At 36.6% G+C, this 20,027-nt stretch overlaps 1 protein-coding gene across 4 annotated transcripts in view; it reads right to left on the bottom strand.

The window, feature by feature from the left end:
* DEUP1 (deuterosome assembly protein 1) overlaps positions 1 to 20,027 on the bottom strand; it is a 50,137-nt gene that overhangs the window by 12,477 nt on the left and 17,633 nt on the right. For 2 of the 4 annotated variants that reach the window (XM_065037879.1, XM_065037942.1), the window contains 7 exons: positions 17,224 to 17,337; positions 14,593 to 14,805; positions 10,671 to 10,816; positions 9,922 to 10,027; positions 8,294 to 8,491; positions 6,883 to 6,969; positions 4,037 to 4,236 (listed from right to left, as the gene is read on the bottom strand). In XM_065037879.1, coding sequence (XP_064893951.1) covers positions 4,037 to 4,236; positions 6,883 to 6,969; positions 8,294 to 8,491; positions 9,922 to 10,027; positions 10,671 to 10,816; positions 14,593 to 14,805; positions 17,224 to 17,337 — 1,064 coding nt within the window. The remainder of the gene's footprint in view (positions 1 to 4,036; positions 4,237 to 6,882; positions 6,970 to 8,293; positions 8,492 to 9,921; positions 10,028 to 10,670; positions 10,817 to 14,592; positions 14,806 to 17,223; positions 17,338 to 20,027) is intronic. The other 2 variants (XM_065038019.1, XM_065038095.1) reach the window with 2 other exon arrangements.

Below are 20,027 nucleotides of genomic sequence, written 5' to 3'. Positions count from 1 at the left end.
TACTTCACTAAGATCAGAATTTTCAGACATGCGTGACTACCGTTATGGTAGCTTTTAGATAGTAAAAACAGACACTCACCTCTGGAAAAAAAGGACTGATTTTTTAAAGAAACTCCATTTCCTCCTGTAATCCATAGGGTTGCTTTGGCTGTTTGCTATCTTGGAAAAACATGACACCTACATTTAGGTGCTTTGATATGGATACTATGCCTTCACTTCTGACGGACTTCACAGTTGGGGTTTAAATTTCTGCCAGTTCAGTTCAAAATAATATCTAAGAATAGAGGTCTGGTTTGAATACAAATGTAAAGGTGGGTAAATATCTGCAAATTTGTAAAAAAAAGGCCATTTGTTAACACTGGCAGTGCAAGTACAAAATAACTGCCTTTGAATAACTTAAGATTTCAGTGGATTTCCTGTCACAGAGCGTTTAACATATACACATACTTCACAAAAATAATATCACTGTTGACATGGCGACATATGGGACAAGAGTGAAAGAACAATATCCTCACAAATGGAATTTATATAGACAGGATCAATTTCTCTAGACTCATGTACAAAATCAGCCCGGTCCCTATGCGATCAATGACGTCTGGCGCAAAACAAATTCCTTACGCAGCTTGTGGCCAGTTGACATACCTGGTCTTGAGAAAAAAACCCTACAGGTCTTTAATGATCAGAATGTCTTCAGAATTTGTGCTGGTTTTGCCTTGCAAGTGCGACTGCCAGCTTGATTTAAAAAATGGTTAAAAATGGGAACAAAGATGATGGAGGGAGTGGAGCATCTCCCTTATGAGGAAAGGCTGAGGGAGCTGGGGCTCTTTAGCTTGGAGGAGACTGAGGGGTGACCTCATTAATGTTTATAAATACGTAAAGGGTGAGTGTCACGAGGATGGAGCCAGGCTCTTCTCGGTGACAACCAATGATAGGACAAGGGGTAATGGGTTCAAACTGGAACACAACAGGTTCCACTTAAATTTGAGAAGAAACTTCTTCTCAGTGAGGGTGACAGACACTGGAACAGGCTGCCCAGGGGGGTTGTGGAGTCTCCTTCTCTGGAGACATTCAAAACCCACCTGGACACCTTCCTGTGTAACCTCATCTGGGTGTTCCTGCTCTGGCAGGGGGATTGGACTGGATGAGCTTTCAAGGTCCCTTCCAATCCCAAACATACTGTGATACTGTGATACTGTGATACTGTGTTTTCCTGCAGAGACTCTTTTAACAGCTTCCAGTTTATCCATTACAATAACTGATATGGTGGTGAGTGTGACTGGGAGTGTGGGACCTCCAAAAGGTCATGAGAACCTCCTGAAGACAGATATTTCACTATCAACACAAACCCTTGAAGCTATGCTTGAGTAAGCATTCTCTCCTAGCCTTTACCCTTTGCTTTTACCACATGATAAAACTGAACTTTGGCTTGAGCAATTACCTATTTAATGTGTATTTTAATGGTAAATAAGCAGCCTTTCATTTGGGAACTCACATGCATGTTTTAATTTTGGAAGAAACAGGCTAAACACAGCAGCTTCATCAGAACAAGCCCTCCTCAACCATGTGAAAATGAAAATCAGCCGTGTGTGGCCAAGGACTAACTAAAGGATTGAAATCTTGAGGGTGGGGAAAGCTCATGTAAATGGCAATTAGAGAAGTCAATTATCATATATGAGAACAGTAATTCAGTGAAGTGGTTATTGGTGTGATGTGGCCACAGACTTTCTTAGCAAAAAGATGCCACTCCTGCATATCTTACTTTGTAGTATTTAGAAATTCACTGTGTCCTGAAAGGAAGAAGTAATCACGCCTCGTTCTAAATCACCAATACTATTTCCTGCAATTTCCTATATTTTCTCTAGAGGTCTCCGATCTAATGACTGTGCCCATGCCTCCGATAGTACTGGTTGTGAGACATGACTGAAACATATTCTAGAATATACTTGGCTGAAGACTTTTTTTTCACTTTGCAAACCTTTTAAGGCTACTGAATGAAAACAGGAATAACAAAAAGTACAGCTTCTGAAAATTACTACTTAAAACACAACGCTCCCTCCCTGCACAAACACCACGTTTTCTAGATTTTTTTTTACTTTTTTTCCCCTTTCTCCAGTGTGATAATTACCATGGAAACAGAACTGCAAATTAAAATAGAAATAACATGGTTTATGCTCACAATAAAATAAAACATACCCCAGAGTTTAACTCAGCCAACATCAATTGCCTGCTTTATCTGCATACTTTTGATGGCTGAAAATTTTAGTTTTCTGAGAAAATCTTGAGGTAGTTCCGTGTTGGGAACAGAGAGTACAGAGGGGGTCCAGCCTTACAAAGATTGGTTTGCTGATCCGTACATGCAGTACTTGTGGAATTTGCGCGTTTATGTGAAATCTGCGTATGTATTTATTTAGCTAAAAAGCTTTTAATTTAGGAAATCAAATGCATGTTTTAGATCCTGAAAACCAGGCTCAATGTATCTGTTTCATCAGATTAATTAGAATCAGAGTAGAAATTGTATTCAGTAGTGTGGCTGAGATTTCTGTTGTGCGGGAGGTTTGCTCTCCCTGGTTTATCTCTCCCAGTTTTGATTTAACATTGATCTTCAATGGCTATGAAATCACAATCCTGCAGATTACATGCGTAGTTCTATTGTCTCTTACACTTAAATTCTCATTAATGACATATCCCAGTTCCTCATGTACAGCAAGTGTAATTCCTGAGAAAACAGGAAAAAGTCATCCTTTTTCTTACTTTTTCTCACTTCAGAAGACTGGAAGCACGAGCAAAAATTGCGCTGACCAATTTTCAGTGAAATTATGAGACCTCCATGTGCAGAATAATCTGTATCTTTGTTTGTAAATGTTTGTTTCAGCCAAACCTATAATGTGAAACTTTAGAAAAACAGCCATACCTGCCACTTCTATTTATGTGTGTGTATTATGTATATACATACATATATATGCGTGTACATACACATGTATAATGTATGTATCTGCATAAACATGAATAACACCTCCAACACAAAACATCATATTTAAAAGCAAAAATCAGGAGGGAACGTAGCTACATATAATGGGATGCCTTTCTATTTTGCAGAAAGAAAATCACTTTAAATTTTGCCAAAGACTGAATGTATGAGTTTGAAATTTTAACCTGTACAATTTTAGCTCCAATTATTTAATCTTTCTTTCACAAATCTGTTTTACATTCACACTATCGAGTAAGTTCTTTATTACAAATGATCAAAATATTTAGATTCCTCTTAATTTTTACTCTCCTGTACTGTGAAATATGGTTTAGCAGGGAGTTTGATTTTTTTATTAATGCAATGCCATGATTATAACATATTTGAATGTAATTCAGTGCTTCACTGAACACAGGGAATTAAGAAGGAAATCATCAATACAGTATGTTTTCTATGAGTTTGCATATTCTTAAGTCTCACTATTTTTTTCCTAGCAAGGAGTTTATTGTAGTAATGATTTATTCAGGGCATCTGAAATTATGTTTCTTTTAAAAATCAGGTCACCCAAGAACACCAAAACTAGACAAGGCATTAAAATATATTTAATGAAACTTCCAGCAAATTAAACTGGTGGGACACAAAGCTTTTCAGCAGGAGTTGTAGCTGAAACTGCTTATTAAGATAACTTCCTGTGAAGCAGTTTACCTCTCATGTTGGTTTTTATATCCTTTCCTTGTCTTGTTTTTATTTGGCAGTAAAAATACATTCCGTCCTGTTTTGCAAAACCTGGAACTAAGAATAACTTAAGCAGCAAATAAAAGTTTTGTGTTTCGTGTGACAAATATTGAAATAATGATCAAACATTTCTGGGATTCCATTTATTGCCAAATTCAGTTAGCCACCCAGAAACATGAAGGAAGTTCTTACAAACAGACTAACTAGGTCTGATATTTATGTTGGTGAGAGTTCCAAATGAACAGAAACAGAAAAAAAGCCTAACAGGTTGGCCCAGTTAGATGCTTCCAAAAAACTTCCAGGAAATTTAATATACGTGTACAATCTAAATATTACCTCTTTTCTTTTTCTTGCATCTTTGAATGGGTTTGGCAGCTGTTCTCTGTTTCTCTAAATAAATCCATGTGACTCAGTATCGATGTTTCTGTGTCATTTTGTAGTTTAACAAGACTATTCTGTAATCTAACATTCTCATGTTCCAGTTTGGGAATGGAAGCTGTGAAATTTCCGTGTTCTTTGTTAGATAAATCTATAGTCTGTGAAAGGAGATACAACCATCATTAAATAGTTATTTTTTTCCACAATAGATGTTACTAATTTTAACAAGCAAACACAAAACGATGTTCTATGCTGAAAAAAGACCTAGCTACTATATATAATCATGCAGCACTTATAGCAAACCAAGAGAATTGCCTCCAGAAAAAAAAACACACTGTAGATGAATGGAAAAGAAGGGATAACAGCCGCCATAACACAATAAAACAAATTAAAATTTCTCAACAAATATGCATTCAAAATATTATTGTTGTATATTCATTGCTTGCTTTGTAAAACTTATGACATAAAAGCAACCATAATGGCTAGAGCTGCAGACTGTATTGCTCCCTCCAGTAACAATTCCACCAAAAATAACAAGAAAAATTATAGGAGTTCATTATTATACTAGATACAAGGCATATCTACGGGCACAATTTAATATCTGTGTCGAGATACAATCGCCTTCAGTTTCAGAAGCAGTAAAATAGAGATCCTGGTTTGTATCACTAAACCCTGCTTCTCCACTGGGTTACATGGGATACAAGCCAAAATACCACAAGTGCAAGGAGCACATGTGCTGTGACCAGGGCTAACGAGGCCCATCCACCAAGAGATCCAGAGGGAAAGAGGGAGATCAGCTCTGGAGGTTAATTAGTCAGGATACCTCATTCCTTTTTTGTCCCGTCACTTGTTCCATGAAGCCTGTGATGCACACCTGAGCTAGCCCATTGGGAGCTACCTCTCCACAGTATTCTGCATTGTGCTGTGTAAATGCATTTGCAACAGTTTACTGTCACCAGCTGAAAATTCTCAACAGATTTATTAGATTACACTCAAAAGACCCCATGCCTTTTATTAACTAGTGCTTTCATGTATTTCTAGATTTACCTTATCCTTTTGGAACCCAACAACTCAAGAGTATTAAGGGTTTGGTTTAGTATACTGCTAGCACCACTGGGCTCCTGCACCTGAAAGCTTGTCTATTCTGTGCACTACCTCCCAGGGAGGTGTCACGGCCCCGAGCCTGACAGTGTTCAAGAAGAGACTGGACAACACCCTCAGACACACGGTGTGAACTGTGGGGTTGTCCTGTGCAGGGACAGGAGTTGGACTTGATGATACTTGTGGGTCCCTTCCAACTTTGGACATTCTGTGATTCTAACTGGTCTGATGTTGTGTCTTCGTACAGACCTTGCCTTGCTTAGGTAGTCTAAGGGGAAATTTATGATCCAAGCTGGCATGGAAGTGCCAGAAAGTGTAAGAAAATTTAATATTTTATGTAGGGGTGGGGGGCATGGCCTCAGCTATGTTTCCCAAGTGGAGAGGAGTGGCAGAACAGAGGAAGAAGGATGTTGCTAAATCACCCTCCCACTAATATCTCTAGGATCAGCAGTACAGTTACAACAGCACAAACGCCAGAACTGAGGCAGCACAGCTACATTGCCTTTGGAATCTGAATAAGTAACTCCGCCTGATGGTGCATTACACCAAACTGACTGAGGCTGCCACCAGTTTGCGGGCTCTGCTGTACTGTACAAACACATCCATAAAAATCTCTCCAGTCCCTGCAATCTTAATATCAAATATCTCACAATATTTAATGTAAAGTAGGAAAAAATGTTAAGTCCACAGACACATTGATATGTGACCGTGGTATATCTAGTAACCAGATTTTACTGTTAAAATTTAGCAAATGTGATATCTGCAAGGATTCTTGTCCCACAGCTTTTCTCAATCTTCATTAAGAACATCACTTTAGAGAAGAGCTAGGCATTCATACATACATCCATATTTCCACAGTAATATATCATATATACATATACCCATAATATTGTACATATATCTACAATACATCACTGATACATCACTGATAGACGTATATGTTATTTTAAGGGTTTGGAAAAATTTGACATTCTTTCATGCGTTTGTCAGTCTACAATAAGACAATTAACAGGCCACAAATCCTCCCCCAGATGTATTTACAGCAGTATTTACAAGCAACATTTCAGTTGTTTTTTTCATAGTGAGAGATACAATAACTGCAGATGTTCTTTAAACAAGGGATGTTCTGAAGCTTATTGTGGAAGGCAGCATATATAATATTTATTATGTTCATATAAACTACAGTTCTACATGATATTATGCACACTTTTTATGAATTGAACTTTAAATATCCCCTATTTGGAGAGAAATAAATACTGAAGTCTGAAAATAAGCTGAGTGGGGGCAAAACGTATCAGTTTTTTACACTGCTATTTAAATATCATATGAACAAAGACATAAAGCAGTAAAAAAGGGACATATATTTGTATCTGTGAGAATGATGACTGTTTAAAAACAAATATTTTCTGAAGCGATGTCACTTAGAAAAAACGGGCTCCAAGAAACTGTTTACTGTCTAGACAGTTACTGAAAAATTTAGCTTACTTCTAGTTTACTACAATTAGGGTCAAAATTATGCCTAGCTATACCCATCTTCAGACTGTGTGGGAATACCACTTGGTTTTGATTATATCACACACCCTATTATTTATTTCTTTTACTCAAGCCAGAAATCTCTATATCTGCCATGATCTTAATCTACATTTACAGTAAATATAAGTAACTGTTCTGCATATTGCACAGATTTAAAAAAAAATAATTACCATGCAACTTTTACACTCCTGGTTTTCCAACATCTCTTTTAGATGCGTGTTTTCAGATTTGATAACTTTGTACTGGAAATCCAACAACTAGGAAAAGATTCAATCCTTAGTTAAATTCAAGTATATAACTGTTAACTTGAAATAACACTCAGTTTAGATATAAAGACAAAGAATTATGAAACTAACTATAATGATTTTCTTTAAAATACAGCAATAGTAAAGCAGAAGGAGGTATTGAACTTCTATAACAAATGCAATGCCTCTGATTTTATTTACCTTTTTGAAAGAAGTGATAACAGGAATATAAGGGAGTTCACACAGTTAAAACACATAAGGAGGGACAGATTTTGCAGGCCACTGAAACTGGGTGAAATCCTAGTTGTGAATCCTAGGAACAACATCCACTCTTTTAGTGAAACAACAAGGAATATGGCCTGCTAAACAGTGCCACGCAGTAGGAGGCAACTCTTATTTTCCGAAACACTAAATTTCCTACTGTCAAAAGTAAGGTATTATGTTAATCACAATTTTCAATATGCAGTGAACCCTTCAGAAAACCCGGATACCCAGAAACCTCTAATTATGAAGGTTCTTTTTGGTTTACAAAACTGAGTAATGAAGATAACATATTTGGTTTTAAGACCAAAATTTGCCATTAAAACACTGGTATCTTACAGTTTTCAGCTTTCAAATTACCAGAATTTTCTAAGCAGATTTGTAACAATAAGATCCCCTGAGAGGGGATCTTTTTTATGCTTATAAATATGTCAAGGATGGGTGTCAAGGGGACGGGACCAGATGCTTTCCAGATGCCCAACGATAGGATGAGGGGCAACGGGCACAGACTGAAGCACAGGGGGTTCCATCTAAACATGAGGAGAAACTTCTTTACTTTGAGGTGCCAGAGCCTGGAACAGGCTGCCCAGAGAGGTTGTGGAGTCTCCTTCTCTGGAGACATTCAAACCCACCTGGACACATTCCTGTGTGATCTGCTCTGGTGAACCTGCTTTAGCAGGTGGGTGGGACTGGATGATCTCCAGAGATCCCTTCCAACCCCAACTATTCTTCAAAAAGCTTTAAAAAAATCTGAAAAATCAGGAAACTTTCTAGATAACCTAAGAAATGGTTCTAATGATAAAGTGCATACAAGAACAACAAACTGGAAGTTTTCAAGATCTTTTGCATGTTAAAAAGGTCAGAATGAATTGCACTTTTGATGTACAGTTGACATTCACTGGTGCTTTCTTGTGCCAGTGTCAATTTGACTGCGTTAGTAATGCTACACAGCCATTGCAGCACTGCTGATGAAACCTACAGCACGAAATGTAATGTATTTTTTTCACAGATAATGTATGTGATTATCAATAGGGTGGAGTAAAAGCATCTAGGCTGGTTGTGGCTGCTTGCATACCTGTTGTTTTGCTAACAATTTGTCTTTTAGTTCTAACTCCATTTTTAACTGTCTTTCCAGAAGACCAGCTTTCTCCACGATAGTTGCTATAGTGATCTCCTTCTGATGAAGCTCTTCTGTCAGGTCAGAGATTTCCGTCTTCATTCTTTCCTGCTCAGAGCGATGGGACTGCTTCTCTTGATAAACATGGTTTCTTATCTGTAGCAAATATGTTTCAAAAAGAAAAAATGTTGTGCAGTAAATCTGTCTGCATCACTTACTACCTACCAGTGACTTTTTTTGCTGTTGCTTCCAAGACACTAACTCTTCTAAGCAAATCAGAGACTTTTGAGACTATATGAAGTGCCTTAATGACTCAGTGCACATAGCTTTATTTCTTTTTACATCTTTTCTCCACCCTTCTCTTGTGCTTTCATTTGCCTATTTAGTATCAGAAATGAACAAAACAGAAGGCATTTAAATGAACATTCAAAAATAATATAAGAATAATGATGTTAATTTTAAGAATTGGAATTTATGGCAAAGAATATCCAAGGAAATATCAATTCAATAAACCTAAGTATGATTTATTTATATTGCTCTTGAGTTAATTTAGGTTTAAAATAAGTTTAATGCAGCCTAAATTAATTTAGGAGCAATATAGATAAATCAATCTAGGGACTATTTAATGAGAAATTATGTTAGAAATAAAGAGTATATATGGCAAATCACTTTATGAGAATTTTTCCTGCCATTATATATAAAATTTAAGGTCTAACTTTCTGCACTATCTCCTGTGCAGAGTTCTCCAAAGAATCAACACAAAGATTGTTTTTATAATCTTTCTGCTATAACCATTATAGATTTTTGTATTATATAAGAAACAAAACTACAAAAGTCAGCATAACAACCTTTGAACCCACTTTAATAATTCCTCATAGTACCGTACACAATCAGGAACAGATGGCATTTCATTTTTATTCATGCAAACTACACAGAAATACTAGAATTGTAAACAAATAGATGTAGATGCAAAAAACCCCCAAGAGCTAGATCATGACTATCGTGCCAAAATTGCTGCATCCAAGTCAGCTGCATCCAATTAGAGACATTCCTGCCTCTGTGCTGCTCAGCAAGACCACAACATGCCTGCAAGTGTTTTGGCCAGTGGAGCCACATGCTGTTCCGCAGCGTCCCGCCACTGGACTGCACAGGAAGTGACTGGTTCCTGCCACAGTGACTTGTATCGGTTGATCCGCTGGCATATCTTACATCTGAGACCACCTACAAATTACTGCTTACCTCCTATATTAGTTATTCATAGCCTTGGAGGGTTTATTGCTTGCAGGGTGTTACCTGAATCCCAGTGATGCTTGGGCATGGTCCCTACCACTATGTCAATGAAGTACCTTGGCTCTGTTGTTAGCATACAGAATCAGAATGTCAATTTTACAGCTACACAACTAACTCCAGAAATGCAACCACGTATGAAAATTCCTTCATAAATGATAACTTCATGCTCCCCTAAAACCACAACTTAACCTCCTGCTCTTTTCTGCTTATGCACATATCCAAGGTCAGGACTTTGCTCTCTTCTAAAACTCCTTTATTGAAGATAAGATCTGGAAATACTTAATGATGTGAAATACCTTTTTTAGCTCTTCTTGTTGGTGTTCTTCACTTTGTGCCAACAGTAATAACTCAGCAGTTCTATTTTCCAGTTGCTCAGTAAGTTGTGCATAAGATAATTGATGCCTATAAATATGAAATAAACAAAACATGAAACGAGCAGAGTGTTTAATAACCTTTACCTTCCAGTATCCTCTCCACAGCATAAAACTGTGGATGACCTGCTTGCTGATGAAGAAAAAGAAAAAGCATTAAAAAAGCCCACAACCAAAGATTTGGTCTAAACTAGGTTGGATCTTGGGAGATTTCTAGAGATTAAGGACAATGCAAGTGCGTGCAGATAGAATCCTGAAATCTTTTATAGACTGGGATTTCATATAATCTGAAAGAGCTATGTAGATTAGATAAACTATGAAAAGATGAACATTTTACTCAAAGGAGATTAGGAAAAATCTTAATCACACTACTTCCAAAGTGGTTTAATGCTGAGAAAATGAAAGAGACTGTAAACATATAAATAGAAATATATGAAATGCATTGATTTGTAGAGATCTAGGCAGCATTAAAGCCTTTTAACAGAGCTTGCATCTATATACGCAATCTCATAATATACAATTGCCAATGAAAATGTTTATTCTAAAATTGTTTATAATGTGACATTCGAATCCAGAGTATCTTTTCATACAGACTTAATTTAAATCAAATGTAAGGAAGAAGTTATTAACTCAGAAGTACTTGTAAACGTAAGTGTTGTCTTCAACATACATACTTTGTTTGCGTCTCCTGCATATCTTTATACTCTCTGATTTTCGATAATTCTGCGTGCAACTGTTGGCATTCTAGCTGTATCTTTCTCCAGAGAGCATCCCGTGACTGCAGCTCATTCCTCATTTCTGAAAAGGCTACCTCCATGTTCTAAAGAAACAAGCAAATACATAAATAGTTAAATAAAATTAGACAGCTCAAAATGCTGTAATTTAATACATCATTTTCTACACCTGTATAATTTGTATGAAAGGGCATACATGCTTTTATTTTTACTTTTATTTCTTAAAAACGCATTGCTTTCCTATCAGTTCCTTCCTCCAGAAATGTGATCTAAAAATCAGATGCTGAATATTTTTTAGCTCTTGCAATGTTCTAATTCATCTGTCTCTGAAACTATCATAAGAAACATCATTCAGAAGCTTTATCACACTAAATGCATCTAAAATACATAGTATGCTTGTTTCAGCAGGTAAGATAAGAACTTGGAAATATAACCACAAATAACGACAACAAAAAAATAGCAATAATAATCAGATTCTGGCGATAACAATATTCAGAGTATATTTATTTCGTCTCACCCAGGATTCGAAAGCATGTTCCAGATTTAAAAACCCCTGTTTTCCAAGGATGTTGATCCTTTGTGTTTAAAACTATTACACTAAAAACACTACTGTCTTTCATAATTTCTTCATTTTGTTTTAATACAGTTACCATGTTTAAAAGCAAAAAGAAAGCCTTTAAACTTTCAAATGACAACTGGAATCCAGAAATGACACCGCAAGCAAAGAACTTCAAAGGTTTATTTCCCTTAGAGTCTCATATCAGAATGACCTTCCTTCCAAGCAGCCTGTGGTTTTCCTCTGGCCGAAAGGGCTGCTGAAGACAGATACAAAGTGCTTTTGTGTTTTTTATAGGGGCTGCATGTACAGATTAATTCATCTTATCCTTTGTTAAATTAAGGCTGAGAGAGCTTTTTTAAACTGTGAAATGCAACTCTGGACATATTCAAGTGAAATAAAGCTTAATGAATTGTTAAAATTGCCTGCAAGACTTGCCTGTGATCATCTTCATGTGTCCAACATTCAAGAAATAGCTGCAATTATTTGATAATATATGAATTTAGGGGAGGTTAACCCCTCTGACTTTATTCTGGGGTGGATAAGGAGAATGAATGCTGCACAACTGTGTGGCAGAAGTCATATCATCTGTGGCGGACTGCAGTCATCATACATATTTACATAAATTGTATTTTCTTCTGTGAATTCTAATCATAGCAGGAGCAACAGAAGCCACAGCAGCAGCCACAACAATAACTGAAACAGAACTTCAGGTTATGACTTCCACACATCACTTCAAAAAATAATTTAGATACGTACCACTTATTATAGGAAATATCCATTGCATCTAGTTAAAACACCAAAATGAAAGTTAATTTTGAACCAGAAAACTTTTTTTTTAGAAAATATGTAACGAAATATAACTATTTTAAGAGTCTGTTTCAAGTTGAAAAATTTACTAAAACCTCTCTTCTGTGAAAGGTTTTGCTTCAATTAGATTGCCATGTTTAATATCAAAAGGAAGCCTCAAAAATTTCAGCTCCTGTTCTAGTTCTACTTCAAGCTGTTCTACATTTTTAATACAATTATATGCTGTATTTCTATGTAACTTAGTGTCAAGCAGCTGATTTAATGCAGACTTTCCAAGAATCAAGCCTCCTGTGTGACGTTTTCAGGCTGCCTCTCATGTATGGCTGCAATTAAGTTTGTCAGACCATTCATAAAACAAAAATAGTTTGCAGTTTCAGTACGGATCTTCTAAAGTTCATATTTTCTGTACAGCCAACACACTAGTCTTCTATACATTTCACTGTATCTCTCTTCCCTTGCTAATTAATAGTATGAGAGAAATATTTAGAAGCAGACATGAAATGGTCATAGGCAGAGAGGCACAATACTGGGCTTACTGTCAGTGCCACCAGCCCTTTCCCCACCGAGATTCCCATCTGCTCCTCCCCCCTTTAGCCACATCAGGTCCAACCATTCCCATCCTCCAGCCAGCACTCCTTCCACAAACCTACTTACTCCTTCTGGCTTCTTTCCTTCTCATATGGACATGCCTAAGAAATGGTTTTCTCTGAACTACCTGTTTTCACCATACATTGACCTTACATCAGTCCTTCCCTTCTGCAGCTGTTTGCAAATGTGGCTTTACTAATGAACACACCAGTATCCCACACCACCAGCATGGTTGTTCTGCTACTTTCTGCCCTTATGCTGATTGTGTTATGTACATTTATCTCCACTTCTACGTAAAATGCTTTCAGTGATTCCTACAGCTCCCGTAGCTGGAGCACAAATCTTATGAGGAGTGGCTGAGGGAATTGGGGCTGTTTAGCCTGGAGAAAAGGAGGCTGAAGGGAGACCTTATCACTGTCTGCAACTACTTGAAAGGAGGTTGGTCTCTTCTCCCAAGTAGCAAGTGATAGGACAAGAGGAAATGGCCTCAAGTTGCACCAGGGGAGGTTTAGATTGGAAAAAATTCTTCATGGAAAGGGTTGTCAGGCATTGGAACAGGCTGCCCAGGGAAGTGGTGGAGTCACCATCCCTGGAGGTGTTTAAAAGGTATTTAGACGAGGTTCTTAGGGGACATGTTTTAGTGCTAGGGTTAGGTTATGGTTGGACTCAATCATCTTGAGGGTCTCCTCCAACCAAAATGATTCTATGATCCTATGATTCTATTCACAGGATTAAAAAAAACCTCTTGTTTAAAGATGTTCTTAAAGGCTACAGCACAATGTCATCTGCTCTCTCTGTCATACAGCATCTATCCACCTGCTCCAATTGCCAGGGTTTGTTCCTCTCCATATTCTAGTCCCACTGCTTTTGACGGCAGCCCTTTTAACAGGCCCCCAAATGGAGTTTTTTGCTTGCATAGCAATAACTTGTGTACAGGCAAATCACCCAGTGAACTAATCTGCAAATGAAATGTATAAACGTCACATTCACTAAACCTGGCTGTTCCCACAACACTGGAAATGAAACCTCCAGCACATGCATGTTAATTCCTATAAATACGTAATAAATCATAGAAAATATTTTGCCTACAAAGTTATAACTTCAACTGCAAGGTTGTCAATAAACAGAAATAGATTATCTTTCTCCAGAAAGCATAAAGTGACTGTAGGCTATTCAATATATTAGTGAACCTTGAAGTGCTTAAATTAATAAGCAAAAGCATTATTTATATATGTTATCAGAAAAAAATAGCATCGAGAATCTCATTCCTGATCTGTTTCAAACATAGCTAATATTAATAAAAAAGGCTGTAGATATCTCATATTATCTCAATCCTGTATGAACTCATATATCACGACCATAAGAAGAGGCCCAAATGGCCACCTTCATAGATCAGTGCTAAGGTGAAAAATGGCAAACTGGGGATAAGATAAAAACTGGTGGTTCTTCACATGGCTGGCAACTTAAAAATTCATTGACTGCAAAATCTCTCAATAATAAAGTATAGCACACACTCTTCTATATAGTTATTTACTAGCTATATGGCACAGTGTACAACTGGGCGTAAATCAGATAAAGAGATTTCATAGAAGTTATCTATATACAAGGAACTAAGTGAACCAGGCTAAGTTCCTGTAGATGCTATGGATATAGGAAAGTTAGGAAACTCTAAACAAACAGACAAGAATAAAACATCCTACTACATATCAAACATTTTTTTTTCCCCTTTAAGTGTTACTCAAAAAATCATATTATTCATGGCTCATTCTGGGTTCCGGCAAAGAATACAGCAAATGTACAGATCTTCTATATAGCCATCTCAGTACAGCTTTTTAAAGTATATTCCTAAGAAGTTCATGTTCCAACATTAGTTTCACACTCATAATGAAAAAGAAAAACTATTACTACCTGGCACTGGTTTTGGTACATTTTTAGCTCCTCCCGGAGTTTCAGATTTTCCTCTTCTAGTTTATTCTTGTTTATTGCCATTTCATTCACAGTTGTCCTTAACTTTTCAATAATCAACTCATCCTTTTCACTTTCAGGCTGGCCATAGGTAATTACCTCTTCTTGGTTTTGTTTCTTACTGCTTATTTGGAATTGATAATTCTGGGTTTGCTTCTATAAAACAAGAAAATCTTCAAATAAAATTCAATAACTATATGTAAATTGTGAGGACCAAACCTACTAAAATCAAAAGGCTATTTCCACCTTCATCAAGATTTGCTTAGAAAAGGTGGTGCAATTGGAGCAGTTTGCATCAATTCTCTACAGGATGCTTCCTTTTTTTTACTCTCAAGATCCTTGCCCTCAGTATGAAAAACGTTTCAGAAAGTTTCAAGGGCAGGAGAATTTTTTTCAAGGTTTTTTCTGTGTTGTTTCCCTAGCATTTAATGTTAGTTAGCCCTGAATATGAAAAACATGATTATGATGACCTACTCAAAGCAGTCATCTATAAAAAATAATTTGAAAGTAATGCTCCTCTTTGATTCATTGAACTCAGTAGTTGTGTGTGTGTGCCTCAGGATAGACATTAACCTTTGACTAGAAGGCTGGCATTGCATCGTTCGTGTATAGACAGCTCAGTAACTACAGGAACTGTACTTTGATATCATTATCCTTCAACTTGGGGAAGAATCATTTGCACATTCTGTAGAGTCTCACACTCCATTCAGTTTCTTGCACTAATGAAAATCCTAAACCAAAAACTTCAGAAAACTGGTATTTGCGAATTCACAGGCATTGTGAAGAGGTATAATTACTACAGTAATTGGCTTGGCTGTTTAAAAAATTATCCACATGGATCCTTCCACTGGGAGATTAAAAAGGAGCAGTAATCTTTCAGAAGACTGAATTAGCTGAAAAATAACGACAAAATATTACCTGGAAACCATATATCATGTGCCGAGATCAAGTCAAGGAAAAAAATGTATATTAAAAACAAATAGGGTTACAAATGCCATTTTTAATTAATAAGGACTACAAAAAGGCATGCTTTAGACCCTTTTTGTTGTCACTGACTTCATTCCCATAATTTGTGTAGGTTGAACACCTAAGTAGAATTGACCACTGGCTGCATATCAAACAAAAAGCCAAAAGAAATTTGCTGCTAAGTTGAACTTCCACAGATAATAAATTAAGATCCTCCTAACATGCAAGTTATGGAGTCTGACATATCATAAAGTCAAAGCATCCAGTGAAAAACAGAGTGCAAGATTCCAGCCGGAAATCAAAGACCTCACAAAAGAGGAACTTGAGACAAAGACACAGGACCAATTAACGCTTTTGAAACAGTTAAGGGCTAACAGTCCATCAGGCTTCTGTTTAATAAATTAGTTGGTGTGATGTTACAGTTGTGAAGAAAATTGTCTTCAAAGAAAGTTCACTGATGGCAGTGAAAGCCTCAACAGCAAAATGTGGGTGATCGCCTTGAAAACTCTATTTTGACTTGTCTAACTATGTAACAAACATGCATCAGTCAGGAGTTTTGTCCAGGCAAAGCTTTGCTTTTGTGATGCATTTGTGTGGCAGTTCAATAGTTGCAATACTACGCTTTCAGCATCTAAAACCAAAACTTGACTGCCATCCTTGGAAACTCTGGATATGGGTGAAGAGTCTCATAGGAATTGTTAATAAAGTCTTCCACTAGATTAAGATCCAACAAGCTTAGTAAGAGTGGAAAATGGAATTAACAGTCAGCAATGTAACCGGCTTCCCCCAATTAATTTTTGAACTGTCATGTGGCCCAGTTAATTTGTAAGTTATTTTCCTTTTTTTTTGAGCAGGATATGTCATCAAGACATCATGAAATAATAATTTGTCCTTGACTGGAAAGAATTTTAAAAAATACACTAGATCAATAGGCTATATAAAAAAAAGTAATAAGCAAATTGACAAGGAAAAAACAATAACAAAATCAATGAAGGACTGAGTGGTAACTTGAAAGCTGAAAAATATGATAAAAAAGGGATAAGTTATCCAACAAACAACTCCAACTGTGATTTTGGAGAAGCATATAGAAATTTATTTTTCTGCATAAATTATATTAATGTAAATTTATGATCTTCCAAAAAATTGGGGCTATCTTAGATTTGAGGGAACTTTATATCTGAGTCAACATACTAATGGCATGTACTACTTACTTGGTAGGAAGCTTTTCAATGACTTGTTGTCACAATTAATTGCATATTAGTAAACAGCATGGAAGATAAAAATATCCCCACAGTACAAATAAAAAAGTAAAAAGGAGCATGCACTGCTTTTTGCAGGTTTTTTTTAGCAGAAATATTGTCATTTTCATCATGATACTTATTTTCTCATTTTAATGAGAAAAATAGAATTAAAATAACTGTGTGTATCATTAGTTCCTTCAGTATGGGTCTGTCTTACCTAAAGCAATGTATTAACTACCAATATATCCATGTATTGTCAGATTCGCTGTAAGCTTAGTGGTACTGATATTTTTAAAATGAAGGTAAAATAACTCTAGCTGAGATAACAGGTCGTTTTCTTGCCAAAGAAGGAATGTGAGAATTTTACCTGAAATAAATTATATTTCTCAGACAATAGTTTTTGTTGAGCATCTAAAAAAAGGAGAGAATTCTGGCAGATTGCCCCCTTCTTATCCCATTCTCTTGATTTTGCCTTAAATTCCTGAAAGACAGCAAAACAAGGCTAATAAACACAGGGAGAAGAACTTATTTTCCTTAATCTAGTTAACTTTGTCATTTGTATATTTCTAGGAAAAATCTAATTTTTTAATTAATATATAATCTTTCTATAATTTTGGGAAGAAAAACAAAAAAAGAACAATGATATAAACCAGCCACCTAGCCATCCCTACCAGAAAAAATCTAGTTTTAAGGGCTGTTAATCTGAAAAAAAAAGTGTGGTAAACATAATCATTGGATAAAAATGATAAAAAATTTTAAATCACTTCTATTGCTGTAGATCTTAAGAGCTATGAGTATAATACACCCATTTTATTGGAAGGTAGTTCCTGTGACTTTAAAGCTATATCAGTGTCAAGCAATCAGCAGGGAATTAAACCCTTAATATTCAGATAAATGTTTTAAGTACTTGCTTTTTTTTTTTTTAACAAACAGGACAGCGCTACTCTGAGCAAATTTTTCTTGCTCTTTTTACTTCGCTGCATCTGGTTCTGAGTTCGCCTCGTTTAAAAAAACCCCATGTTTAGTAAATTCTATTGTATCAGATTTATCTAATACTGGTTTTGTATTTGCACTTATATTCCTATTTATAGTAAATCTGAATTTGCTCTTAAATCATAGCAGATCACAACTAGACTTTAAAGGCAGTATTCTATAAAACATGTAGGAGAACTCCACTTACTCGAGCTGTGACTCTTTTAGTTTGAAGAATTAGCAAAATAGCAGCATACTGTTTTATACAGTGAAAACGATAACACTTATAAGCCGTTCTGAGAACTTCCTTTTTCACAATTGATATGTTGGTTCCAAAAAGAGAGATTTTTTTTTTTTAATAATTATCCTAAACTGGCATAATCCCCAAATTTTAAAAACCCAAGATTTTATTTGCTACTGAAACAAAATGGAATGTTTTCCAACATAGATTAATAAAAACCTTCTATCTTTCCTAATACGTACTTTGGCATTTTAAACCAATAAACATCTTCCCGCTTTACAAAATGTGATATACATGGAGTTTCAGGCTACTTCATGAGGATTGCAGGTTCAACACCTTACTAACACACGGCTGAGCTCAGTAGATTTTCAACGCAGCAGTTATTTCCTGAATACTGAATATATTCCAAGCATTCATTTTCATACAGCATAATTTACATTATTTTCACATTTTAATCTTGAATAAGGTCATTCTTAAATTAGCTGGATTAGACAGTTTCACAGTAGTGATATATTTGGTCAATGATAGATATGTAATCCATTTATTACTCTTGTAGTAACAGATATTGGCAGCTATGCTGCAATCCAAAGTGTAGTAGCTTTTCTGATGGTAAGGACTCTTCCATATGGAAGAGACAGCAACATTATGTAGAGCTAGGATGTGTCTTATTATGTAGGAACAGTCACCTGTATGTCACAGAAGTTAGTTCTATATCTTATAGAATAAGACAGAAGACAGGCCAGTCCAAAATAAAGATCCTAAACCCCTGTTTAATTGCAGCTTAAGTATGAAAGTACTTAAAATGTATTTTATCTTAATTTTTAATTGTAAAGTTCTCAGAGTGTTTAAATAATCTATATCATAAATCTATGCAAATCTACATCATAAACCTCTAAAGTCTTCGTAAGGCTTAGAAACTAGCCAACGAGCTCACACTTGCAGCTGGTACCATAATAGTCATAGAACAGTTTGGGTTGGAAAGGACCTTCAAAGTTCATCTAGTCCAAACCCCTGCCATGAGCAGGGACATCTTCACCCAGATCAGGTTGCTCAGAGCCCCATCCAGCCTGCCCTGGGATGTGTCCAGGGATGGGGCATCCACCACCTCTCTGGGCAACCTGGGTCAGTGTTTCATCACCCTCAGTGTAAAAAATTTCTCCCTTATGTCTGGCCTGAATCTCTCCTCCTTTACTTTAAAACCATTGCCCCTTGTCCTCTTGCAACACACCTTTCTAAAAAGTGTGTCCCCATCTTTCTTACAGGCCCCTTTTAAGTACTGAAAGTCCACAATAAGGTCTCCCCAGAGCCTTCTCTTCTCCAGGCTGAACAACCCCAACTCTCAGCCTGTCCTCCCAGCAGAGCTGTTCCAGCCTCTGGTCATTTCTGTGGCTCCTCTGGCCCCTCTCCAACAGGTCCATGTCTTTCCTGCACTGAGGGCTCCAGAGCTGGACACAGGACTCCAGGTGGGGTCTCAACAGAGTGGAGTAGAAGGGCTCTGCTTACTTTCCCTACAGGATCCAGTTTAGTAAATGCTGGAAGCACACACTACTTTCTTATGTTCTCTACAAAACATGACCAGAGAAAATGTAAAAATGGTTTTGTGATCCTTATATGCTTCATCAGAGTAGTGGTTAGACTGTCCTCCCCACATGGGGAAGACTTAGTTTAATAACCTTCTCTCCAGACTGAACCTGAATGAGAATCTTCACATGTTTAGTTTCTGCCTAGCAAATGTAATTTTTCAAAAGGCTCTAGAATTCTTCCTTTTGAAGTTGTTTCACTTTGCACTGGATACCAGCAAATTTATTGCATAAGTAAAAAAGAAGCAGCAAATATTAGTACAGCTAGAGTTATAACATTGTTTAGTTATAAGAAATGAGAGTTGGTATCGATTTCTGCACCAATGAATGTAGCCAGAAGAGCATTTGGGGAGATGCCACCACTTGGATGCACACGCG

This window comes from Columba livia, chromosome 1 (assembly GCF_036013475.1).
Source record: "Columba livia isolate bColLiv1 breed racing homer chromosome 1, bColLiv1.pat.W.v2, whole genome shotgun sequence".
In the NCBI taxonomy this organism is placed as follows: Eukaryota; Metazoa; Chordata; class Aves; order Columbiformes; family Columbidae; genus Columba; species Columba livia.
This window is presented reverse-complemented; position numbering and strand designations above follow the sequence as displayed.